This window comes from Sitophilus oryzae, unplaced genomic scaffold (genome assembly GCF_002938485.1).
Source record: "Sitophilus oryzae breed Bouriz unplaced genomic scaffold, Soryzae_2.0 scaffold_1198_pilon_pilon, whole genome shotgun sequence".
NCBI lineage: Eukaryota > Metazoa > Arthropoda > Insecta > Coleoptera > Curculionidae > Sitophilus > Sitophilus oryzae.
In genome coordinates, this window is record NW_022145835.1 from 332212 (window position 1) to 360005 (window position 27794).

General features: G+C 30.8%; 2 protein-coding genes across 2 annotated transcripts; both read right to left on the reverse strand.

Moving 5' to 3' along the window:
* Positions 1 to 3810: 3810 nt before the first annotated feature.
* LOC115891770 (facilitated trehalose transporter Tret1-like) lies at positions 3811 to 7470 on the reverse strand. The gene is made up of 2 exons (XM_030912332.1): positions 7126 to 7470; positions 3811 to 4043 (listed from the first exon to the last, which is right to left on the reverse strand). The coding sequence occupies exons 1-2, from the start codon at positions 7430 to 7432 to the stop codon at positions 3811 to 3813; spliced, it is 540 nt and encodes a 179-aa protein (XP_030768192.1). The 5' UTR covers positions 7433 to 7470.
* A 6461-nt stretch (positions 7471 to 13931) lies between these two features.
* LOC115891778 (facilitated trehalose transporter Tret1-like) lies at positions 13932 to 21661 on the reverse strand. The gene is made up of 2 exons (XM_030912338.1): positions 21395 to 21661; positions 13932 to 16877 (listed from the first exon to the last, which is right to left on the reverse strand). The coding sequence occupies exons 1-2, from the start codon at positions 21453 to 21455 to the stop codon at positions 15517 to 15519; spliced, it is 1422 nt and encodes a 473-aa protein (XP_030768198.1). The 5' UTR covers positions 21456 to 21661; the 3' UTR covers positions 13932 to 15516.
* Between the last annotated feature and the right edge of the window lie 6133 nt (positions 21662 to 27794).

The window sequence follows — 27794 nt, forward strand, 5'->3', positions numbered from 1 at the left end:
ATCTTAAAAAGAACTTTTCAAAATTAGTAATTAGTAACGATTTAGTTAGTTCGCAATCGATAGCTTCATGTGAAGTACTGTGTAATAGTTGTTTAATCTTGTATTATTAATAACTTCCTATACCTAAAATCAATATTTATTTTAATCCTTTTAGTCTCTCAATAGAGGGCATTTATCATTAAAGGTATCAAATCTGTGTGCTACAGTATGGGATTTCTGTCGCATAATAATGAATATTACGTTTATACTTACGTTTATTTTTACAAATCCATTACTTAGGTAGCTTAATCAGACAATCAGATTTTAGTTAAACGTCCCAATCTTCATGAACTGTATTAAGCATATGTATTGCGGTTTGAATCACCCTGTATGTTGACAAAAATATTTTGAAAATGTGCGTCACAATGGCCCCGATCTTATGTAAAGATTGAAATAAAAATCACAAACCAAAAACGTAATAGCAAAGAATGTAATAGGTAAAAAGCTTTTTTGGAGGCCTGGGTCACTCTGTTATATAGGTATGTATAAAACTAGTAGCCTAAGAATTATTTATAGTTCGTCCCATTCTAAAAAAAGGTAAATACACCGTACAAATAACTCTAGGAAGAGGTATTTGTATTGTACGGTGGTAAAAACTTGTCTAAACAAGACCGAAGGGGCAGATACAAGATATAATTAAGCAATAACATATAAAAAAGGTCGGGTAAACACCTTTGTTTATTTGTTGGGCAAAATTCCTTTAGAATATCGTATATAATGACCAAAATATGACGCAATTTAAAAAAAATGTCACTTTCTGGCATATAATAAAGTTTCAAATGCAACGTTTATATTCAAATTTGTTATGATCTACAACATTAAGGTAGTAATTGAGACGAATTATAATTCAATTACCGGCTACTACGTTCTTGTTTTAATAGATCAAAATTCAACAAATATAATTAGAAATTATTTTAATTTTGAGAGACTCCCTTGTGGGACGCCTATGTACGATTACGGCGGAAACAATACCTACCTGTGAAAAGACAAATTCGGGTAATTTGAGCTTATTTTTCCACACATTTGACACTGTCCTACCATATTGAAAATTCACAGATTCAAAAGTACGTTAAACAAAAACAGAAACTACTGAAAACCACTGAAAATTTCACTTCGGCCTTGATTCCGACTTGAAACACACCGTAAGCTAAACGTAGTACGCTATAACGGACCAAGGGCCGTCGTGAGGGGTGGTGGGACGAACGGCTCATTTCATTCTGGAAGACTAGCAGCGACGTTGCCAATAGTTCTAGACGTTTCAGCACATTAAACAGTAAACATGTCCTTTAATAGTAACGCATAGATCCTCTGGTTAATAAATATTATTACGCATGCTTCTTTAAAGATAAACTATTAATTTAATTAAGAAATTGAGGTTTATTGATATCCGGTGAAGGTTTTAAAGTCACCTTTTCTGCAAATCAAACTAAGTAGATAGGCGCAAATTTGAGATGTGGCAATGTCGCCTTCTCTATTTCAGTTGGTTTTTACAGTACGTAGTCAACCTCCGGTTGTTTGGTCGGGTTAAAATGCACAATGTGATATCTGTTCTTACTAAATCTATGATTCCAATCAATATTAGAAGATAAATAAGAGAGGCAAGGAATCCCCTGATGTTGTGATCAGCTATTTTGGTTACATAGGTACATAGGAGGGGCAATTCCACACATGTCGCTAGCCATGCCAAAAAAGAATTTAGCGACGTATTTCATAATATGACTTTTACGTTAGTTCTAAAGAGCAGTACAAGCCAGCCAATGCAGCCAGTAACACACTAGATCTTTAAGGTCGCTGTGATTAACCCCACTTCCACTTATTCTACATTTTTCTACATCGACAGTTTATAATAATAGAACATCGACAGTAAACATCGATATTTTGCTGTTGAAATATCGATGCTTCAGAAATACCGATTTATTGTTTACATCCCTACCTAGCGTCAATGAGCAGCTCTAGCTTCGGGCTCTTGAACAGGGAGATTAACTATTTTCAGTATCATATATGGATTAAAACAATAATTTCGATTTATTTCAATATTTTATTAGTTGGGAACATTAAAATGTATTATTTAAATAATTACAAGAATAAAATTATGTTAAAAATTACGAGACATGGTATCTTTTTGAAACAAAGGATATTTCGCAATAAAGATCTGGACCAGACTTGTTTTTATTATTTCTGATATTTGACAAAGAGAGAGATTTTGGTACAAAGCCGTAATTTTTGATACATTTTCAAAACCTTTTAAATTCCTACTCAATATCATCAAATAAGTGCTATTTACTTATCGAACTACAATACAGCTTGTAAAATTCAGTCTATTTATATCAATATCTGTATGGCAAAGCCTTAAATATAAAACATGTAAAATAAAATTTTTGCTAGAAATAGCCATATTTCATTCAAAGATAAAAACGTTGGGTGATATTCTTCAAAACATAATTTTTAATTTTAGCTAGTAATTAAACGTAATAATACTTGCACTATAAAAAAAATAAATACAATTTTAAATTAAGAAATATATACATATTATACATTTAAGTAAAGTACATAATGTACTAGTATTTTTTATTATATGTATAAAGGGTGGTCAATAAGTGCAAATATTTTCAGGGCTGGTAGATTTCAATAAAAGAAACATTTTTTTCTTTACAGTTTATTAAATATATCCAAAATAACCGAGGTATTTTACTTTGAAGATTTCAAAAAAAAATAGATTTTTGGCTTACATTTTGATGAAAACCACTGGATCTTTTCTGGATTTTCTTTCTTGTACATTTAATCTACTACATATTATATTGCCATATTATGAAGATATTGGGTTTTTAAGTAAAAAATTAAAAACATTTCCATTTTTTTAAAATTCCAAATTTTGTGAAAAAAAACCTCATAGACGTGTTTCTGAGGTCGAAATATACTACCCATAAAAATATTTGCACTTATTTAAAACTCACCCTGTATATACCAATTTTTTTCAATTATCTAAACAGTTAATTAAAATTTATTATTAAGCAAACAAAAATGCTAAAAACATTAAAGGGACAGTTAGTAAAACTAAAGTTAGTTAAATATTCACATTGGAACTAGTTATTTATACAAGGATGAGCCTTAAGTAAGTGCAAATATTTTCAGGGCTGGTAGATCTGGATAATAGAAAAGATATTTTCCCTTTGCCTTGTTTCAAACAAGTCGAAAATAATCGAAGTATTTTACTTTGAAAATTAAAAAAATATATATTTTACGTAAATTTTGAGAACAACTAGATATTTCTAGGGTTTCGTTCTTCTAGATTTACTCTACAACCTACGTTGTCATATTATGAGGTGTTTTTTTTAGCTAAAAAGTAAAAAATATCAAAATTTGATAGTACCTACGGTGATAAAGGGTGGTAAGAAAATTATTTTTTTTCAATCTTTCTTTATATAATTTCAATTTTTCTACCTAAAAATTTAAAATATTCAATTTTTTTTCGAGCCAAAAACCTCATGGATGTATTTCAGGGGTCGAAATATACTACTACTAAAAATATTTGAATTAAACTCACCCTGTATAAGCATTGGAACAAACGCAACTCTTAAGAAGAAGATATTGCGGAACAAATATGTCAGGAAAGTAGTACATTTTCTATATTAAAAAAAAATAAAGATAAACTTAATTGTTCCTTTTTCTTTTCTTTTTACATTAAAAATATTTTATCATTCAATTCAAGTGTTTCATGTAATAACATCGATTGGTTGTTTTTTTCTTTCTCGGTCATGTGCGTTTTTCTTTTCAATAAGTACTGAATTTCATCCAAAGTCTTCCCTTTTGTTTCCGGAAAAAACTGACTGCACTAAACACGTAAAAAGGCATCTGTATACCGAAGCTGTTATATAAAAAATTATACAAATTGATTGATGCCGACGCAGCTACCACATAAATTACATCTGCCAATGTCATTCCCATTGCTTTGACATTTGTGGGGAATATTTCCGCTGTAATGACAATAGGTACTAGACCTAAACCTACTTTAAATGAGAGGTCGAAAGTAAGAGTGGGATAAAATTTTGTTCAAAGCAAAAGTGGGTTTAAATTTTCTCTAAGATCAAAAATAGCATATACATCACAACTTTGGGCAAAAGTGAATCGAATATTAATCAGCGCAAAAATGGTTCGACAAAATATTCAGGGCAAAAAAGCTATAAAATATTAACCCGTTTTTGCGCTAAGAAAATAATACGTAGATTCGATAGACGATAAGAAAATGGTTCTTTTTACCTCTGCGCGCTGCCGTATTTATGTACTATCGAAGGGACGTTTTTTATAATACTATTGAGTATTGAGTGCTGTTTCACATGGAGCGGACGTGCGGACCATCGTGGACCATTGTGTGTATTTTTAAGAATTGACGGAGTACTTTCACCTGTAGATCGCCCATTGGTTGAACAAGTACCATGAGTATTGAATGTATGAATACTTTCACATAGGCGCGGATGATCCGTCGAAGCAAGGGATCGACGGATGGCTGTTGGACGAAATCATACGGGCGGACCATCCGCGCCCATGTCAAAATACTCATACAAGCTCATAGTACCTCTTCAATAAACGGACGGTCCGCGCGGAAGCCGGACGGCCCGCTCCATGTGAAACGGCACAACAGGGACGATCAGCGCGGACGGTTTGAGCGAATGCTCCGCTCCGTGTAAAACTGCACTTCATACTAAATTTTATTTCGTGTTTTTGCACCTATTTTAGTGTGTTGTTTATCTTTCTTTGTCTATGGTGTTGTTCAGTATGGCAAAGCATCTCTAGCAGAGCTGCAAGCTCACAGAAAACTTAAGTCTTTTTTGACTTAAATCATTTTAGTGACTTAAGTCATTTGATTTTAAGTCGATAAATCAAATGACTTAAGTCATTTCATTTATTTCGAAAGATGACTTAAAATACTTAAATCTTTTTTTAACGACTTAAGTTATTTTAAAAAAGATTTAAATCTTTTAAAAGATACAATATGACCGAAAAAGAACGGCGTCAGCGATGACTATGAAATGAAGTTCGCTGTCATTTTATATGTAAAATTATATGGGGAATGTCATTGATGTTTATTTCCAAGCCAACTGGATGCCGTTTTTTTTATCATACGGTATATACCTATTGATATAGTAATTATTTATATTTTTTTGCTTCACACTGCTGTACTGCTGTTTATATAATTTTTTTGTGTTTCACACACATTTTTATACCTATAAGATAATGAGTTTGATATTACATAACACAGTATTTTAGTTATAGGAAAATATAAAAGCCTAACGGCTCGGAAATTTTCAAAAGTGAAGAATATAATTATACAAAAATTATTTCCATTGTCTTGATGTGCACTTCCGAATATAACTTGTTTAGTTTATATCTGGTCGGCACCTTTTGACTTCGGCACGCGCTTTGATATCACACACGGACCGCCGCCGCCGATGCCATTTGAAGAAAAATATATTTCATAGAAAAATTAAATTACTCCCCTTTTTTATGCGATTTTTCGAAAAGAAAATGCGGACTGGGACCACATACGTATTTGCATTGATTGTGTCCGACGTGTAATACGGAAGAATATAATATTTTATACTTTTTATGGGGCGGAGTCACAACGCCCCCCACCCTTAACCCCCCCCCCAGCTACAACGTTGTAAAAATCAATTCATAGAACTGATTTATGCCCTTAGCAATTTAAATACACTAAAAAGAAAAAAATTCTTTTAAAATTTTTATTATGAACTTTTATAACGTCATTACATAATTTTATATTATATAAAAGCTTGTAGCGAGATTTGAGTGTACAGTTGTACGACAACTTTATCTTGTAATTCCTTTTCTAGTGGTGTATCATAAGACAAACTTTCAAAATGAGACAGGGTAGACACAGGTTTTAGATTGTCATGTATATTGTATATACTTAAAGTAAAGTTGTCGTACCAGATTTTTATGAGTGCAACTGTACACTCAAATCTCGCGACAAGATTTAATATAATATTAAAATTATGTAATGACGTTATAAAGTTCATAATAAAAATTTTAAAGAAAAAGTTTTTTTTTTTTTGTATTTAAATAAAAGCTTGTTTTTAAAAAGTTCTTTTTCTTAAAATTTATTTTTACTTTTTAGTTATGCTGGTTTTTCTTAAATAACTTTCTATGGGCATCCTAATAATATGTATATCGATTTTCATTAACAAAGGAGAACTTAAAAAAAAACGACAGCTGTCAAATTTGACAGTTCAAATGTGAGACAAATAAAACGAAAACCGACTATGGGGTAGGGGGCATCCAATATATCGATTTTATCAAAATCGGACAACTTTGAAATTAGCTTTGGACAGCTGTCAATTTTGACAGCTGAATTTTTTCTTCTTTCATTTTAGCCCATGGCCATCCTATATATATATATATATATATATATATATATATATATATATATATATATATATATATATATATATATATAAATCGGTTCACTTCGAAATTTTGACATGTCATTAAACTGTCATTTTTTCAAGATAGCCGCCCACATATTTTTTTTTCATATGTATATACCCACAATATACCTATATTATAATAAATTTTTTTATAATAGAATTTTAAAAATCAAAACCTCAAAATGGCGCCATTTTGGCCGCCATTTTAACAGCTGTCAAAAATTCTGGTCATGCCTTGTAAAAAATGTATAATTTCCACAATCAAAGGAAGTGGTTCTAATTTAGCTTACAAGATTTGCCCCGAACAAACATACATACAAAGTTAGTTATAAAAGCTTATAAAAAGTTGATTTTACACTACTTGTTGCATATGGTGCAAATGTTATTTTTGTATAGAAAACTAGAGGAACATGAATAAACTGACTGGCAAATACGCAAACAGATTTTTTTTATCTAATAGTAAATTAACGATTTTTTTCTCGGACAAAAAGGAATATTTTTAATCTTAGAGTAAAAGTGGCATATAATTATAACCCATTTTTACGGTAAAGTTTCTTTCTCTCATTTTTGCTCTCATTGCTACTTAAACCGCTTTTGCCCTCTGAAAAACGCAAACCGTTTTTGCCGAGAGTAAAATTTTAACCCACTTTTGCTATCAGCCTCTCAAATATAGCTGCGTATATCATAACGCAGGCTGCTGGTAACCAACTTATAGGAAGCACGTCATAGTTCAAGTATTTTAGATGAAAATAAATTGATATTGCTAATAACGCAATGCCTGTTAGGACGCCTGATAATATTAATAAAACTTTTCTTCCGAATCTATCGATAAAAATTGAGGCTACCGAGCAACTAGCCAACATCATCACTGCAAATAGTATAGCTGACGTGGTCGAGTCCATGTATACTGATCCAGCTTCAGTCAAGATCTTTTGAACGTTCATCATCATCACGCTAATATACCAACGAAGTTTTGGCCACCGTTTAGTACCAGCATTATTATCATCGCCAGTCTATTACTGGGAACTAAAACTAAGTCCTGAGGTCTGCCTTTTTCTAGTTTCTCTCTCGCTATTTCTTCTTCGATCTCCTCAATTTCCTTATTTATATTCTCTTTGTCAGGTCTCATTCGTTTTAAAGTTTTTCTTGCATCTTTATGTCGGTTTCTAGTCACGTAATAATAAGGAGATTCTGGCATGAACGCAGTAGCGTGGCAAATTCTCGCGGGGCCTTCCCGCAAACTTTTGTTAGGGCCCCCCCCTAAGTATATTCAAAAATTCCTTCAAATACATCATTATAGTGATATCTGCTTGAAACATATTTTTTAACAAGAGCCACAATGTGATATTTATTTTATATTTTGATAATTGTTTCAACATTTATTTGTTTATTATTATAGTACTCTTAAAATAATAATTAATTTTAGTTTTATTAAAAAAAAAACCACTCAACATTTAACTACTAATAACTAGAACACAAATGTGAACAAGAAATTTTAAATATTTATGATGTACCCTATAGTATATTAGAAAGTCTATTCCTTTTTCCTCGACCTTAACAAAAGGAACTTGTTTACGAGGCTGTCCAAATCTACCTCTTTTACTCGATCATTCTCAAATGACATTATGGCCAGTGAGCTTAGGCGATTTTGGGACATAGTAGACCTCGTAAAACCTTTTATTATTTTCAGCTCAGAAAAAGTTCTTTCTGGTTCAGCGGACGTTACAGGGAGAACCAGAAACAACTGGAATACAGTGCAAATCTCAGATATACTGCTAATCAGTAATTGGGTTTATTCAAAAATAAAATCAGAAAACTCTCTGATACTGTGAACTGAGGTTCAATATTCCAAGATTTCGCAATTGAAATTGATAGCTCATACACACTTTCAAAATTGTCCCTAAGATTTTATATTTTAACAAGAACTCCTGATTAGATCTGTGCCAGTCCTATGTCAATATCATTTTTTTGTAAGCATTTTGAAAGCAAGTAGTTTTTTCAATATTGTACCTTGGAAATTTAGTTAGTTAAGAAAATAAATTCGACATTTTCTATTTTATCTTGTAGCATCTTGGCCTCATCTCTATCAGTACGTTTTTTCAGTATAAACGTTAAATTCGATAAAAACTTGACGACGGACAAAAAATTAGTTTTTATCCATAGTATGCTTTCGGCTCTTGACGACCATCTAGTTGGACATAATTTTTTTAAAGTTAAACCAACAGTTTTACTATTTTTTATTTCGCAGTTTAGGCTCTGCCAACGGGGTAGACTTTCACTGAAAAGTATATAAAGACTATGAACCGTGTCAAAAAAATTCTTATCTCGCTAATATTGATGCACAGAGTAATTTAAAATAAGTGTGCTTATGGAAAAAGTCTACCGGTATGATACTTTTAATCAAAAACGCCGTAAAAACATGATAATCGCCGTGTGTTGTGTCGCCTAAACATATTTACAACTAAACCAAATTCCAAATTTACCCGTACAATAATTGTTATTATTATACCTGCAGAGAATAATGTAGTGTAAAATAATTGTTTTATATCAGCCTAATTATTGCTGAAAGAAGGATTGTGTGCCTAAATGTAATTTTAGTTTTCGGTTTATGAGGTGCGGGGGCCACCAATTTACACGGGGCTCCCACGCCCCGCGGTGTCCGCCGGGGCGTTCGCCACGCGCCTTCATGAATGGGAATGTGATTATGGCTATTCCTACAACGAATGTTACAAAATATAGTGCCAAGGCACCAGTACAGTACACCAATAAGATTCCAATCAGCATTTGTAAATAAATGAGAGAGACAAGGAAGCCTCTGATGTTATGGTCAGGTATTTCGGCTACATACATAGGAGCGGCAACGCACATGTCACCGACAATGCCAAAGAAGAGTCTAGCGACGTAGTTTTACATTAGTTGTCAAGAGCAGTAGAAGCCAGCAAATGCAGCCAGTAACATAATAGATCTTTAAAGTTGCGATAATTAACCCACTTCCACTCATTCTACATTTTTCTACATCGATAGTTTATAATAAGAATAGAACATATAATAAGAATAGAACATCGACAGTAAACATCGATATTTTGCTGTTGAAATATCGATGCTTCAGAAACACAGTTCAGAAACACCGATTTATTGTTTACATCCCTACCTGGCGTAAACGAGCAGTGCTAGTTTCGGGCTCTTGAACAGGGAGATTAACTATTTTCATGTCAATGTGCCTGTATAAGTCGATGCTGCCAACTGGTGGCAGAAATTAAAACGTAAAAAGGGGCGGAGACTATTGAATTTGGCAAAGAAGTAGGGACTAGGAATTCCTCGAATTTAATTCTCGGTAAAGAATAAAATATCTTATCTGATTCGAACCGAATTTATAACTCAAAGCGTTATTTACATTTTTTATTTTTGGACATGGATTTATATTTATTTTGATTTTCATGGCCACTTGTTGGATACTAAAGTATGATATTAGGTATATAAATATTTTATTTTTTAGATGGATAATTAAAGAATATAATATGAAACTATACCTACCTAACGTCTGTACCTTTGTAAAAAGTGTGGCGGATTTAACATAATGTTTTTTTTTAAATGTAATATCCTATTTTATTTTAGATTCTGCGTAAAATTCTATTACTTTTTTTAAGTATATTTCTTGTATAATGGTATAAGCTAAAATTAGTTTTATAATATTTCAATTTGTTGATGAAGAAAAAATATTAGATATTTATATGTAGATATTTAAGGTAGATGATACAGGGTGTTCAATATATATTTTTGAAATTCGACTACGTATTTAAAATAGAAAAATATCTGCAGATTCTTTCAATGACGCAGCCTATACTGAGTGTTTTTTCAAAAGCGGTTCACCTCTATAACTTTTTTTTATTTTTTCAGATAAAAAAATTAAATTTGGGGTTTACCAAATTCGGAATGTTAGTAGGTATATGACATAAATCGAAATTGATTCGTATTCCGTTAGTTTCGGTCACTTCCTGTTTCACCGGAAATGTAGGTACGTCAATCAAGCCACTTTTGAAAAACACCCGGTATATTATATTTTTTTCTGATAGATTTTACAAAATTCTTCAATTTCTATTAATAATGTCATATAACTATATAAATTACTTTAATGCTTAATAATAAATAATTTTTGTTTTGTCATGGCAAAACTTGTTATAGTGTAAATGAAGTAAAAGAAGGATAAAAATTGAAAAATTCAGAACAGATTGCAAGCTGTATAGAGTATAGATGTACTTAATATACTTTCTTAGCAAATGTTGAAAGGTTTTGTAAAATCACTAGAAAAAATAATAATATATAGGATCAGCCAAAAAAAAACTGTTTGAACACAGTGTAGCATCTAACTCCAAGTATTTTTACATATATCTTTTTCTTCACCTCTGTAAAACACTCCTATCAAATTTGTGTAGCCCAACTTTGGAAACAACTGACAATTATGTAACATAGGAATAATTTTATTTTGCAAATACTAACGTTTTTTATAAAAAAAAAGTTATAGAATTTTAGGCAGAATCGAAAATAAAATAAAAGTTATAAATAAGAGTTTTGCATTAAAAAACATGTTACATTATATCCCCCACATTTTTTGAAGCACCCATTATACTCAAAAATAATATTTGAACTGTGTCTCTTAAGATTCTCTATACCCTTTTTTTGAATTCCCAAAACAAGCGAGATAATTAACTTTATTTACTTCCTGATATCTCATTTTATAATATTTCGGAAGAATCAATCAGGTATCTTATTTTTATAATTATTAGAAATAAATCGGATTTAAAGGATAAGGGATATATGTAAGTGTATACCATACGATAAAAAAAACGGCGTCAGAGGTGGCTTGGAAATGAATATCGATGTCATATATTTGTACGTAAACAAATAGACGCCGTTTTTTTCGCTCATACCGTATAAGAAAACAAATTTAATAAAACAAACGCATTTATTAATATATGTATATAGATTTACATGGTATGAAAAATTCGCATATAATCTCTGAAGGTCCTACCATGGTCCCACCAATGGTTGGTTAAAGTGGCGAGTACGACCACTTAGCAGTCACACCTATAATAATTTAATAAAATATGAATATAATAAACAAACTTATTTCTTTTAGATTTTTTAAAAGCGAGTTATATGTGTTAAGTGGTTTTTGATTATTTTAGACTAAATTTTTTAGACATATGATTATTTTAGACCAAATTGTCTGCCCACTCAAACGTCTTTCAAAATTATAATGTAGGAAATTCTTAATATGTTTTAATTGGGAATACTTTTAGAAAGTTTCATTTTCACCAAACAAAACTACGTATGTATAATAAATTGCAGTATAATGAACTATAATGCATGATATATACTGGTGGCGTCAAAACTAGATGTTGGGTTTTTCTCGATTATTTCAAAGAGAACTCCACATTTTATGACATAAACGTAGTTTTTTCCAACTTTGTTTTGAAAAATAATTTTTAAATCCAAATAATCGATATTTATACAGTAATGTCCTCTTTTGGAATACATAATTATTTTCAGCTGCAGCGATAAAATAAATAATATTTACTGATACGCTAAGTAAAAAAATAATTAGGAAATTATTTTAGACATCTAATTCTTAATTTTTGTCGCTGATAAATATGTAGATACATCACTTTTAACGACAAACCTACTAATAAAAATTGCGAAAAACAAATCATGTTTATTCTCAAAGAGACAATTATTGAGAACAATTCAATAACTATTAATTTAGGATATAGATCTTAACAAAACAAAAGTTGGATAAAAGATTTGTTGATTTATGATATAAAATAAAGTGTTCCATTTGAAATAGCAAAGAAAAATATAATATCTAGTTTTGACTCATCCTGTATATAATACAAAAAAAAAATAATATAAAGAAAATTTAATCATATAAATAATTTAGGAATTTAGCATATTTTTATATAATTATATGAAGATAACATTACCTTAAATTAGTTCCAGTAAAAAACTTCCATATTACTTATTTTTAACTTAGAAAGGGCTTTAAATATATATTTTATTATATAAACAAAAAATTTTATTATTTAATCCAAAAATGGTCAAAATGAACTCTATACGATTACGACATTATAGTAGGAATCAGAAAGTTTGTCCCGGCGAAAATTTTGCCTTGGCCGGGACCAATAAAATCACATTTACATAGGTATAATATATTTGAATTTCTAATATTTAATGTTTTGTTTCAATTATTTAAAAACTTAAAAATAATTGTCCCGGAATCGCCGCGCCGATGCTCAAGTTGGGACCCCTACATTATAGTATTTTCTGGAATGACAATTTTTTGACAAATTCACCAAGAAAAAATAAAAAATATAGCCTTTCTTTTGACAAACTATACAACTCTAAAGTAAATATGTATTTAAATCTATGAATCATCCTGTATATCTATAAAAATACCTCCCTGTTAAATTTACGCTACTTTTGCATGCAAGCATACCTATTTTACAAAAATATGATTTGAGTGAAAATATAAAATAGGAAATCTGATATGAAGCTTTATCTAAACACAGGGTTGACTGTAGATAAACAATATTTTAAGTTATTAATTAAGAAAAATTATAAAATACACAATATATCTGACAGTTCCAAAAAAGCAAAGTAAGAAATGAAACATAATTTATAGCATAAAATCAGTATTTTTTTAAATTTTTAAGTCAACTGGCCATTATCGTTTAATCTATCTATCAATCTATCAAATTGAATGTTTATTATTAAACTTATCTCTCAGATGAGGTAAAACTCTAAGATAAAAACTCTAAAAACCAAGAGTGATTTAAAACAAATTTATATGAATTTAGAAATAAATATGAACAGTATTTACTCACCTGTAATACAGATGCTTTTTGTTTAATTAAATATGTTTCAAAATATTATCCAGCAGGTACAAAATACACATTACACATCACGTAAACACAACACATAGAACTCATAAAATAATAGTTTGTAATCCAAATATTCAAAAATACTGTTTCGTTTCTTCGTGAGGGACGAAAAAATTGATTTTTTTAATTATTTAGATATGCATTAAGGTATATTTCAACTCAAAAGCTTATAAATAATTATTTTTTAAGACATAACCTAAACGAAACGAAATCAGAAGTCGAGAAAGATAAACAAAACTGCCGAATTTAGAAACGAATATGAGTTTTTTTCCTTTTTTCTTGTCACAGTTGAAACAAACAAGGATAAAGCTATTTTCGTAAAACATGCGTGAAACGTGCTAATAAGTAGCCCAATAGATGTGACCTCGCGCCCTTCCATTTTTGAAATCGTAGGGGAATACAAAAATGCAAAACGGGCAAGGCGCCATCTAGAAGATAGGATTTTACTAAGCCCTCATTGTATATCTATTTATACATAATCAAGGGTATCATACATGGAGTAAAACAATAATTAGGGTTTATCTCAATATTTTATTAGCTGCAAATATTAAAATGTGTTATTTAAATAATTACAAGAATAAAATTATTTTAAAAATAACGAGACATGGTATCTTTTTTAAACAAAAGATATTTTGTAATAAATATATGGGTCAGACTTGTTTTCATCGCTTCTGATGTGTGACAAAGAGAGAAATTTTGGAACAAAATCGTTATTTTTTATACGTTTGCAAACCTTTTAAAATCCTACTAATACCATCAAATAAGTGCTACTTATGGAACTACAATACAGCTTGTAAAATTCAGTCTATTTAGATCAATGTATATATGTCAAATCCTTAAATATAAAATATGTAAAATAAAATTGTTAATCGAAATGCCATATTTCATTCAAAGATAAAAAGTTTGGGTGATATATTTCAAAACATAATTTTTAATTTTAGCTTAGAAATTAAACGTAATAATACTTGCATTATAAAAAATAAATAAAAAAATATGTATACATTTAAGTAAACTACATACTATTATTTTTTATTACATGTATACAAGGTGAGTCTTAAATAAAATAAGTGCAAATATTTTCAGGGCTCAAATAAATCCAAAATAACCCAGATATTTTATTTTGAAAATTTCCAAAAAATAGATTTTTCTCTTATATTTTGCGAACCGTGGATGTTTTCTGGATTTTCTTTCTTGAAAATTTAATCTACTACTAAAAAAAATTCGCAAGAAAAATCCTCATATGTTTTCTGGTTTCGAAATATACCACTCCTAATAATATTTACACTTATTTACGACTCACCTTGTATATACCAAATTTTTTCATTTATATTAAAACAGTTAATTTAAATTTATTATTAAACAAACAAATGCTAAAAACATTAAAGGGTGACAGTTGGTAAAAAATAAGTTAGTTAAATATTCACATTGGAAATAATTAGTTAGTCAGCCTTAAATAAGTGCAAATATTTTCAGAACCGGTAGATATGGATAAGAAAAACATATTTTCCCTTTGCCGTTTTTCAAATAAGTTGAAAATAACCAAATTATTTTATTTTGAAATTTGGAAAAAATCTAATATTTTACTTAAATTTTGAGAAGCACTAGACATTTCTGGGGCTTTGTTCTTCTGGATTGAATTTGCAACCTATGTTGTCATATCATGACATGTTTTATAGCTAAAAAGTAAAAAAAAACAAAATTTGATAGTACGGTGATCAATGGTGATAAGAAAATTATTTTTTTTAATTTTTCTTTATATAATTTCAATTTTTCTATCTAAAAATTTGAAATACTCATTTTTTTTCGAGAAAAAAACGTCATGGATGTATTTCAGGGGTCGAAATATACTACTAAAAATATTTGCATTAAACTCACCCTGTATAAACATTGGAACAAAGGCAACTCTTAAGAAGTTATTGCGGAACAAATATGTCGGGAAAATAATACTTTTATTTTTTATCCTTGTTGAGTTTTTCGTATTTGTTTTGAAACACGCTGTACATTTTCGATATTAAAAAAAATTTAAAGATAAACTTAATTATTCCTTATTCTTTTCTTTTTACATTAAAAATATTTTATCATTCAATTCAAGTGTTTCATGTAATAACATCGATCGGTATGTTTTTTTCTTTCTCGGTCATGTGCGTTTTTCTTTTCAATAAGAACTGAATTTCATCCAAAGTCTTCCCTTTTGTTTCCGGTATCCAAAAATACGTATATACAGCAATCAAAAAACTGACTGCACTAAACACGTAAAAAGGCACGTGTATACCGAAGCTGTTATATAAAAGATTATACAAATTGATTGATGCTGACGCAGCTACCACATAAATTACATCTGCCAATGTCATTCCCATTGCTTTGACATTTGTGGGGAATATTTCCGCTGTAATGACAATAGGTACTAGACCTAAACCCACTTTAAATGAAGCTGCGTATATCATAACGCAGGCTGCTGGTAACCAACTTATAGGAAGCACGTTATAGTTCAAGTATTTTAGATGGAAATAGATTGATATTGCTAATAACGCAATGCCTGTTAGGACGCCTGATAATATTAATAAAATTTTTCTTCCGAATCTATCGATAAAAACTGAGGCTACCGAGCAACTAGCCAACATCATCACTGCAAATAGTATAGCTGACGTGGTCGAGTCCATGTATACTGATCCAGCTTCAGTCAAGATCTTTTGAACGTTCATCATCATCACGCTAATACCAACGAAGTGTTGGCCACCGTTTAGTACCAGCATTATTATCATCGCCAGTCTATTACTGGGAACTAAAACTAAGTCCTGAGGTCTGCCTTTTTCTAGTTTCTCTCTCGCTATTTCTTCTTCGATCTCCTCAATTTCCTTATCTATACTTTCTTTGTCAGATCTGATTCGCTTTAAAGCTTTTCTCGCGTCTTTATGTCGGTTTCTAGTCACGTAATAATAAGGAGATTCTGGCATGAAGGGGAATGTTACACACTGTGACGCGGTTATGATTATTCCTACAACGGATGTGACGAAATATGGTGCCAAGGCACCAGTGCAGTACACCAATAAGATTCCAATCAGCATTTGCAAATAAATAAGTGAGGCTAGAAAGCCCCTGATGTTATGGTCAGCTATTTCGGCTACGTACATTGGAGCGGCAACTCCACACATGTCGCCAGCCATGCCGAAGAAGAATCTGGCGACGTATATAACCTTTACATTTGTTGTTAAGAGCAGTACAAGCCAGCAAATGCAGCCAGTAACTGCAGATAGTAACAATGAGGGCTTTCTTCCAAAGTAATCCACAGCAAATATAGTGAAAGGTAATCCTGATATCGCGCCTATCAAATTTATATTTTCAAACCATTCTGCATCGGCTTCTGTTATAGCAATGTGGCTTTTGTTACTCTCGAAATAAGGTATCATTGGTGACGTCCAACCGTAAGCCATGCCATCGGAAACAGCGATCAGTGTACCTGAAATGAGATATGATAAAAATTAATAAGTGTCACTTATCTAATTAAAAATGAAATATTCATGTTAGAATTTTGTTTATCACGAAACGGTTTCTATACGTCTGAAGTATGTGTAACATTTCCTGTTTGTATCGTTTATTAAAAAGGACAATTTCTAGAAAATGTTTTTATATACAGGGTGCTACAAATTCGAGGTACGAGCATTGGTATCTCGGAAACCGTAAGAGATACGAAGATGGTTAAATTGGGGCAAAGTTGCGCCTTGGGATGTTCACCAAGATGCCATCAAAAAAGTTTTGAAAATTTCAAGGATTGCTGAGTTTTTTGGGAAAAACGGATTTTTTTGAAAATCAGTTTTATTTTTTCCTGTCGTTACTTTTAAGAAAATCAAAAAACTAATTGCACATTCTCATAGCCACTTTATTAGGGCTAACTGATAGCAATTTTAGATTTTTAAATTATCTGATAATTTGTGGGATACAGAGGCCAACTTCATTTTTTTAAATACGGACCTGCGTTTTTTATTTCAGATTTTGAAAGAAGTCTCCTGAGTACAATGATATGCCACACTTAATATTTTTTTTTGTTTCGGACATTTGAACACAATTTAATTAAACTAATTTCAAGACCGACTCTGTTTTTTTAATATTTAATCTATTCATCGTTACAATATTGATAAGCTTTTAAACTTAACAATGACGTGGGGTACAACATTGAATACGGAAAATCAAATGCAATAAAATAATATAAAATTATTGGGCATTACTTGACGTCATTTTTAAAAGTGATATCAATACATTTCAACATTTACAATAAGGGGCACAGAATGCATTCGGAAATATAAGAAAAAGATATGTTCAAAGAGCTATAAATCAGATTGAACGAAAAATACATTTTTGTGCATTAGGGACGGTGATAACCCTTTCGAACCTGTAGAGCATTGGAAACTAGTTTGTAGAAGTTGATTTATTTATAATAACTACGATTAATATTATGCATATTATTAGATCGTACACGGAGATTTCAAATTCACAATAAAAAAAGTTAAAAATAATATTTTCAAATTGCTGACCTGGATCTTTCAGTTGGCTAGATTTTCCTTATTATTTTAAATAATAATGAAATAGTTTTGTTATTCTTACTACCTAAAACAGAAAAAAAAGTATCAAGTGTGGTATATCATTGTATTCAGGAGACCGAGTTCTTTCAAAACTTCAAATAAAAAATGCAGGTCCGTATTTAAAAAAATTAAGTTGGCCTCTGTATCTCACAAATTATCAGCTAATTTGAAAATATAAAATCAGATAGCCCTAATAAAGTAGCTATGAGAATGTGCAATTAGTTTTTTGATTTTCTAAAAAGTAACGCCAGGAAAAAATAAAATTGATTTTCAAAAAAATCCGTTTTTTTCCAAAAAACTCAGCAATCCTTGAAATTTTTAAAACTTTTTTGATGGTATCTTGGTGAACATCCTAAAGCGCAACTTTGCCCCAACTTAACTTTCTTCGTATCTCTTAGGGTTTCCGAGATACCAATGCTCGTACCTGGTATTTGTATCACCCTGTATTTGTCGAAGATATTCTGGAACCACTCATGGTTTTTAATTTCATCTCGAAGTGAAGTTGTATTAGTGTAATACGCTGTAGACTATATTAAAAAAATAAAGGTTTTCTTCTTGTATTAACATTGCAGATATACTCATAAACAATAAATTAATACATTCAGTTACACAAATTATTTTACAAAATATTGTACGTCACATTAGCATCAGTCGAGTCGCTAGTCTTCTCTAATATCTTGTCTTAATCTTAATATGACAACTTTTATTTTTTCAGATCAAAAACGAGATTTGGTATGTCAGTATATGACATAAATGAGGACTGACTGACGTATTCAATTATTTTCGGTCACTTTTCACATTTTGACTTTATATAATAGTATTTTATCGTTCAATCTAGAGTGCCACGGTCGTATATTAAAACGACAGTTTGACTCAAAATACTAAGTATGTGTATACTATGTACTCATGTAATATAGCTACTCATGAAATTATATAGGTATAATATAGGTACTCATGAAATTCAGCGTTCTGTATAAAGTGTTTTTCATAAAATGTGTTTGTAGATACAGACATTTAAATATGTGTTGCTAATAATTTAAATTGCTACAGCTTAAAGGATAAACCGTGGTTTTAGAGCAAATTTTTTCATCTGTTTTTGATTTATAGTAAATAACAACAATGAATTACAATCTCTTACTATGTGACGAAGTCTTTCGATGTAGTAAAAACGTAACAACCTCTTTGGTATATTGTTATTTTTGTGATAATATTTATTAAAAAAAATATTAAAATACAAATTACCAACAATTAATACCAAATAATAAGGATATAAAAAAATAAATAGAAGATTAATAGAAGTAAAAAATTAAATGCAAATATAATAAAAATTTTACAGACCCCTTTTTAAAATGGTTTGTTTTTATTTTAATGTTCTTTTAATACTTTTTATTGTCGCCTTTTCAAGATTAGATTTCCAAATTTTGCAAACAATACCGTTAATTATGGCTTGAAAATAAATATTTATGTTTATCCATTAAACACAAAAATCAACAAGGATTAACTTTTAATTCTTGGCTTAACTGAATATAAAACAAATACTTTGATCCTAAATCTTTAATTTGCTGAAAGACTGTAAATGCTAATCAAATAATTGAAATTAACGATATTTTAATTTTTGTATCGGATTAATTAGAATTTGAGACACAAAACTTAACTTTTATATGTTACTGATACCTTTAATATAATTAAAAACGATTAGTTTTGTTTATTTATCTCTTTTTACCTTTGAGGCAAAAATAATTAATAAGATAAAACCTGGCAATATACGAAAAACTTAATACTGTAAAATTTAGTAAAGAATTTAAAGGTTTAGGAGAGTTAAATAATTAATTTATAATATGATTTTCTTTATACGGTGAATAAGACAAACTATTTAATTTTTCCCTTAAACTCCCTTTAATTTAAAAAATTGTTTTGTCTATATGTCTGTAAGAAGGAAGAATTAATAAGTTCAGGGAGTTAAAACTTCTATAAAAAAATACCCTGTATAAGTTTTGTGTCAATTTTTTGATTAATTGATTAAAATCCAAATATTACAGCAGTTTTCAAAAATTAACTATGATTTATTCAAATGCCAAAATTATCAGTGATGTATTATGTTTTGAGTACTTGACAAGATTCTTTCCTTTCGAGCTATTTTTTTCTTGAGTGGTATCAAAAACAGTAGCTTCATTGTTAAGAAGATTGATTAACTTATCGTAATCGTAGAAGAAATCCAAAAAAAAACTAATCTGGTATGGACATGTAAACACAATGGGAGAAGAAAGGCTACCAAAGAATATCATGAAATGGAGCCCAACGGCATCGGCATAGCCAAAGGCAATGTAAATACGCAAGCCAATGACTGGATGGACAGAAGACGGATCACGCTATAGAACCGGACTTATAAAAAAATATATGATGTCCGCTACAAATCAGAGACATAGAATAAAAATTCAACGGAAAATATTGAGAGAATAGCATATTCAAATCTTGAAAGGTATTGAAATAAACAGAAAATATTTTATCGAATTGAAAACAAAAATAGAGGAAACAAATTATAACATCTGTTAAATGGATTGGCCTCAATCATTCTAGATTATTCGGTCAATCTGTCATTAGCACCCTAAAATTGACAAAAGAGGAAACCTCTCACTTCACTGTTAGGCTATAAGAAGTTGGATATATAGTGTTAATTAAGAAGAGGAAGGAGGGCAATGGTCAAACCTAACCTCACAATAAGAATTGACCTCATATCTAAGGTGGTAATAAATAAAGACGGATATATCCTCTATTATAGATACGGGACAACACCGGTATCAGGTCTAAGGAGAGACCAAATTAAAGAGGTGGAGAAATGGAGACAGATCTTCCAGCCTCCACCTTACGGGTACCTCAGCCGGAGGCAAGCTCCTCGACTGTGAAGGGCACCGCGGGCCAAAGAGGAAGAACATCTGTTGAGAGTTCCAGAGGAGGATGGAAAATACCCTGTCCCCCCTAACACAGAAAAATGAATAATGTGTTATAGATCAGTTATATCGCAGTTATAAGGTCGCAGTTATTAACGCCACCTCTCACTCATTCTACATTAATTAAGAAAAACTGGATATTTAAAAAAAAACTGAGGTTTCATTGCATATTATATTCAATATATGACTAGATAGATAGATACGCTATTGCGAGAGCAGCTGTATCATTTATACATTAATTTTCGGATTGATTGTCTGTGGTGTATTAATAACCTACATAAATAATATCAGTTTAATTCCCCAAATAAACAATTTCACATATGTTTGTGAAATGTATATATTAAGATAAGATACTGTACCACAGGGGGTATTTAATATAACTAATATTAGATTTACCAATCATTTAGTAATCGATCTTAAATCATAAGAAATCTACTAACTGTACATACCAAGTGTGGTAGCTAATATCTGAGGACCGAGGTCCTTAATCATCTTCCAATTCACACCCATGACGTTGAAACGCTAATCCAACAAGTTGACTTAAAGATTCCCGATGTGTCAACACGGAAATTTAACCCTAACGGCTGCAAACTGTCAAAATTAACGGTATGATGAAATGTACAATTTCTCATATCCCTCGAAGATCGAATGCTTGGGATAAAACCTTTTAACCGACTGTTTAAAATTTTAATTGCGGTTCTTAATAAATAGGAATTTTCCAGATAACGAAAAGACAACCTTTAATTGAAGTGGCTTGTTCGATTTACTGATTACCCTGTAACAATTTTAGTTATTTTAATTCGAACCGATAAGACTGTTTTGAAAGAATATGTTGATTATATTAATGAACGCTAAAACGATTATATTTAGTTTATTTCATATTAAGCATGTATTATCAAGGACGTCATATCTTCTTAATGACTAATTATTTCTTTTAATTATTCGTAATACCAAAATAGTATATCTTTTCTTTTTTACTAAATATTTAAGAGCTAAGTGACATTTTTTGTTTACTGATCAGACACTTTCTCTATAGACATTTCTATCTTGTACCATCTGTCCATCAAAGAAAGTTGAGCACTTGAACAGTATGGTAAGTATATTAAAATTATTTTACTTCCCAGACCTTTTAGCTTCGTTTTCTTTTGCACTTCCATATAATCATGAACTGCTTTCCAGTTCTCCTTAGACTTAAGCATCGTTGGAACCAAATTACTATAAGTCAGTTCCTAAGTAATGCTTTTTTGCTAAGTAATGACTTTCCATTAATTTATTTCTCTCACAGGTTCACCTTTTGCATGACAGCACAGCATACATCCCTGTAGTGGGGTAACTATGAGCGAAATAAATTAATGGAGAGACCGCCAAAAGCACTGAGCTACAGAGTAGTAATAGTATCTATGATTACTACATACCAGGCCACGCGCTAATGGGCCACCCTGTTTTATATAGATGATGTTGAATGATTTATAATGATTCATATCCTGAAAATATTTTATTTTGTATACAGGGTCTCCTAAAAAGTTATGATCATTTTTTTTTAATTGCATCCCCATTCTTCTGTACCTACCTAATTTGATTCAGCATAAAATTATGCATACAGTACACCATCTTTACTTGGAGCACTTTATGCGGTGTTCTACACTCAGATGCAAAAAAAACGCAACGCAGAAAATTTTGGTCAAATTTAAAGTGTTATATTTTTGTTATTTTTAGCATTATTTTTATGATTTTTTAGGAAACTGTATATAACTATATCAACTAGAAAGAAAGCTAAGTTTTTTATAAACTTTAGTATTTGGTATTGACCAAGATGATAAAATTGACACTCCAAGAGACAATAAATGAAGTTAAACTAAACAAGAAAACAACGGAAAAATTTATAATCAGGAACGGATTAAGATAGGGGGATCCACTATCTCCAGTACTGTTTAGTGTAGTATTAGAAAAAATTATAAAAGACGCGGGTATCAACAGAGAGGGCCTTCTGTATACAAAAAGACACCAATGCTTAGCCTTTACCGATGATTTGGTCATCTTAGCAAGAGATCGGAAAGAGCTGATATCGGTGACCTTTTTTTTAGACCAGAACATCAAGCGCAAAAAGTAGGCTTAGTGTTTAATGAGAAGAAAACGAAATTTATGGAGTGGTCTACAATTGAAGTTTGAGAGAGGTAAACGATACAAGTTTGAGGAAGTAGATACATTCACATCTGAGAGCAGTATTTCTAAGGAATCCAAATGTAACTCAAGAAATTATGGCAAGAATAATGGCAGGAAATAGATGTGTCAGCGCATTACAGAAAATTATTAAGAGTAAGAACATTTCTAGAAGTTTAAAAATCAGAATGTACCAAACAATGATAAGACCAATAGTGCTGTATGCATGTGAAACGTGGACGTTCAATGCAACAGAAAGTTCGAGGCTAGAGACTTGGGAAAGAAAAATACTGAGGAAAATTTTTGGAGGAAAGAAGATGACAACATATGGACCAGAAGAACAAATGAAGAAGTAAAGTAACTATATCGGGCACCGAGTATAATGGGAGTAGCAAGAGCACAAAGACTGAGATGGCTGGAACACATTGAACGAATGGCCGAAGCAAGAATTCCTAGTATGATAATGAAACGTGAAATAGGTGGAAAGAGAAGGAGGGGTAGACCGAGAATCAGATAGAAAAAGGATGTAGAAGAGGACTTGAGAAGGATAAGTTCATAGTGGTATGTAGTTCACAATAATCACCAATGCCGTCTTGTCATATTGAAAAATAACTTCAAAAAGAAACGATAATTGAAAAAATTGCAAATTGTTGATGGCAAGTTCATTTCTTAAGCAACAAGAATAACAGGATAAATCTGCCAAAGGAAAATTTGCATTATCCTCTAGGTAGGGTATTTTTTATGGAGTCGCCAAAATCGCATTATTTAAAATGCTATAACTCTATTTTTTAACACCCTGTATATTATCTCTCCCTTAGACAGAGAATTACAAAATGAACCTATTTTATATTTGAAGTGTTCCTAAATTTATTTTATTTCATATCGGGTTTTCAACGGTAAAATACCACACAAAGATCATTTGGTGAGTTTGAAAAAAAATTACTATTCAAAGAGCCATACAGCGCGAATATCTGCATAACCGCTCAAAATTTATGAACACTTTAAGCACTAAAAATGTTCGTTTCTGAATCTTTAAGAAAAATTATAATATACAAAGTTTGCATTTTGCAGAAAAAGTTGATATATAGCATTTTCAATATTAAGATGTTGGTGACGCAATAAAAATTACCCCCAGTATAAGATAATGTAATTTTTTCTTCGCGAGTGTATTCTGTCATCTTTGTTGTTCAGGATAATATAGTATTAAAAAAAGTTAAATTCACTCTATTTTTAACCACTTTTCGGATATAGTATTTTTAACAAAGTTTTCATAAATATGAAATAGAGCGGTATGTTGCCCGCATAGTGCAGGAAATAAAAATAGAGTAATATATGTAAAATTTCATGCTGAATTCAAGTTTGTATAGAAAAATGAGGTGGGGGACAAATTTAAAAACTTAAAACATTATCCCAAATAGCATCTATCTGACTTCGAACTAAATCAGACCTGAAGCGACGTCAGACTTTGTGCAAATTTAGGTCGGGTGCTGGTGATACGACCTTTTAATAGGAAAGCGACGTCGTTGGATCTGAGTCGGTAAATCCAACGATCTGTCGACGTACAAAATAACAACGTAACATTTTTATTAATTTCCCAACGTCGTTCCCACGTTGTATTGCACGACGTACATATACTTGAACTAGCCCGACGTCTAACCGTTGTCCGAATAGGATATGTCTCACTGATAATCCCTAAAGTAACGGCCAATTATATTTTGTTGTATTTTATGTTCATATTTATAACCTAATTTACGTATCTCTATTTACGTCCGTAAATACAACCCATTAAGTAGCATTTGCGACCTAATGAACATCATGAACATAACCTAATAAAAAGTTTTTGTAAACAAACTTATGCCTAGAAAAACACTAAAAAGGTATTTAGATATTCATCTACATTTTACAGAAAGAGGTCGAGGCTTTTGCAAAATAATAATAGTAGTAGTGATGTCTTGCCTCCACCCATAAATGATTTTTATCCGGAAGAGATGCTGCATTACATTGGTGCATCTTAATTTCATTTAGCTTAGGAAACCAGCAGACCCCATCCTCCTCCCACATGTGAGGTTAGGCTTAAAAAAGTGGCTGCCCATTTTTTTAAGGAGAAAACAAAAACTAAAATATAGTTGCACAAATCCACAAATCACTGATACGAAAAGTGAGGTTACGTGGCGTACGTTGGAATTATATACGTCATAATACGATTGCCAGTCGTCCGGTTTGATGACGTCGGTCGTGTCAGACGACTAATGTTGGAGACCCGGTCGGAATTGGTATATTGGTAGTTCATATTAAGTCGAACACAGAAATCCGCCATTCTTAACACGTATCCGATTGTCAGCCATTTTAAGATCGTTTTTTGTTTTTAAAATTTATATTCACATTTCGATTTCTAGTAGAATAATATTGATAAGGTTGAGTTTGGGGGGAACCACAGTACAGTTTTATGATTAAACCAGCTAGAAAATTAAAAAAAATATTTCGCGAGTAACTTTTTTATAGATATTTTTATTTCATAAATCTACCTAATTTTGAAGGCACTCGTTGTTTTCAGGAGTATTTTAATCACATATATCAAAATAGTGACTTCCGTTGACAAAACTTATGTTTGGATTAATGATTCAGAATTATTATAATATGAAATTAGATAGGCACTTATAGTTATATTCGAGGAGTGATTATGAATCCATTTGTAATTAGGTAGTTTGGTTAGATTTTTATGTATTCTTGGTAGCGAATATGAAACCAAACGTAACGTTAGTGCTTCGCGACGAATTATAAGTAACTAAAATCCAACGTAATATGACGTTGGTAATTGGTAGAATTACATTCCCTATTAGGTCAGATACCGACATCGAGGCGACCCGAATCTGTATTCCCCATTTAGGTGCAAATAAGGGTCGTCAGGCGGTCGAACCGACGTTGGTACCCGACGTCGGGTTTATTGAACGCGACGTATACCCGACGTTAGATAACGTCCAAATGCTACTTGGGTATCAACACTTTTTTTGGGACACCCTGTATAGAACAAAATATTTTTAGGATATGCCTATTTATAAGCTATGTAACATCTGTGTAAAACTTTTTTTCATATTTTCATATCTTCGACAACGAATAATAAATAATCTCCTCTCATTTTTTTAGTAGGTAATAACGAGACACTCTCTATCATTTATTATCATGGAAATAATTTGTTGGCTATTTTTTGATAAGATTTCACAGGAAAATATTAAATTTTTTAACTAATTTAAAGTACGCCACTGTCTTTTACGAATTTGACAATAGGTACTCCTTGAAAATGAAATGCGAAAAGTATTTTTATATTTCAAGTAGTCACCTGTGATCCTTAATATCACTCCAGCAAAGTCCACAAAAAGAAAAAAAGAAGTAGGAGAAACTACAAAAACTATTTACTTCAAACTGTAAATACTTCTTCCACTTGAACTTCTGACTGACTCAAAATAAGAGAAATATAAAACAAAGTACAAAGAAAAGTAAAGCTATTTTATCCTCAAAAGAAATCCAGTATTTTTCTTTTATTTATTTTTATATTTCTTGTTGTAAAGCCTCGCACAATCTTTGACAACTTGAAAATATTTTTGGACTGGCCAATTATAGGTGATGTTTGAAATAAAATGCTATTGAATGGATTGGAATAGAAAAGTTAATATCGACATTTTTTGTAGATAAAATGTAAAATCTTAAGAGCACTTCAGTACTAACTTATTGGCGTCATTTTACCGTATTAACATACTATTCAGGAAGTAACAACTTAATATATTTTTCAAATATTACACTTGATTTTGAAATAGATAAAATGTTTCTACTGCAAATGAAACAACGTAAAGTACAATCGAATATTATTCAAGCATACAGTTAGCAATATATCAAAAATGTCATAGGTGTCACTTATATAAACACATGAAACACCAATATTTCGGTTTATTTTTATTTATATTTTTAAAATATAGCAAGGAATGGACAACAAATTCCAACATTTATTTTTCATGTTTATCGTTAGAGGCAGTGGAATAAAAAATATTTTATTCCAAATCAAAAACAAATTCGGCTGGTCAATTTGTATCTACTGAAATATAAATTTTTTTATTGGCGAACATAAATGTTTTTATTGACATTAATTTTAGCCAAAAGCATTTATTGTTTATTATATTTTGATGTATTATTTTCATTATGGTATATGTATTCATATTATAATATAAAATAATGCTTCTTTTTCTATTAATTCATTAATCAAAACTAAAATTTTCATGTTCGTAAAAGCTCTATATATTGTATTTTTATTCTCGCATAAAAAATGCCTCTATCATGTTAAATATTATAATTTTACATCGGACAACATTAGACAAAGGTGTATTTATATAAATATACACTAAAAAGTCGTTCTGTGCGTCCAACTAGCTAATTTAGAACTCCTATAATTGATTATAATTGCAAATTTATTTGATGAGAAGTTATGATTACGACTGCACATTCTGTCACTGACAAAATAGCTTACTGACTTTGAACTTGAAAATCGCGATATGCTGGGTCTGGGTAGATGTATGGTTAGAGATAGGCCCAACATGGCACTTAAGATATCTGACGGAAGCTGTGTATCTTCCGTCAGAACATCCGTAAAGTGAACTAACCTCCTATTTTATACACACTGTCCAGAACACCACAATCCCT

Excerpts from the sequence above, each read along its gene's own strand:
- LOC115891778 (XM_030912338.1), bottom strand. The coding sequence starts at position 21,455 with ATGGGTGTGAATTGGAAGATGATTAAGGACCTCGGTCCTCAGATATTA. Across the intron at positions 16,878-21,394 it reads GATATTAGCTACCACACTTG|GTACACTGATCGCTGTTTCC; the intron begins GTATGTACAGTT and ends ATCTCATTTCAG.
- LOC115891770 (XM_030912332.1), bottom strand. The coding sequence starts at position 7,432 with ATGATGATGAACGTTCAAAAGATCTTGACTGAAGCTGGATCAGTATAC. Across the intron at positions 4,044-7,125 it reads GAGGCTGATAGCAAAAGTGG|GTTTAGGTCTAGTACCTATT; the intron begins GTTAAAATTTTA and ends CATTTAAAGTAG.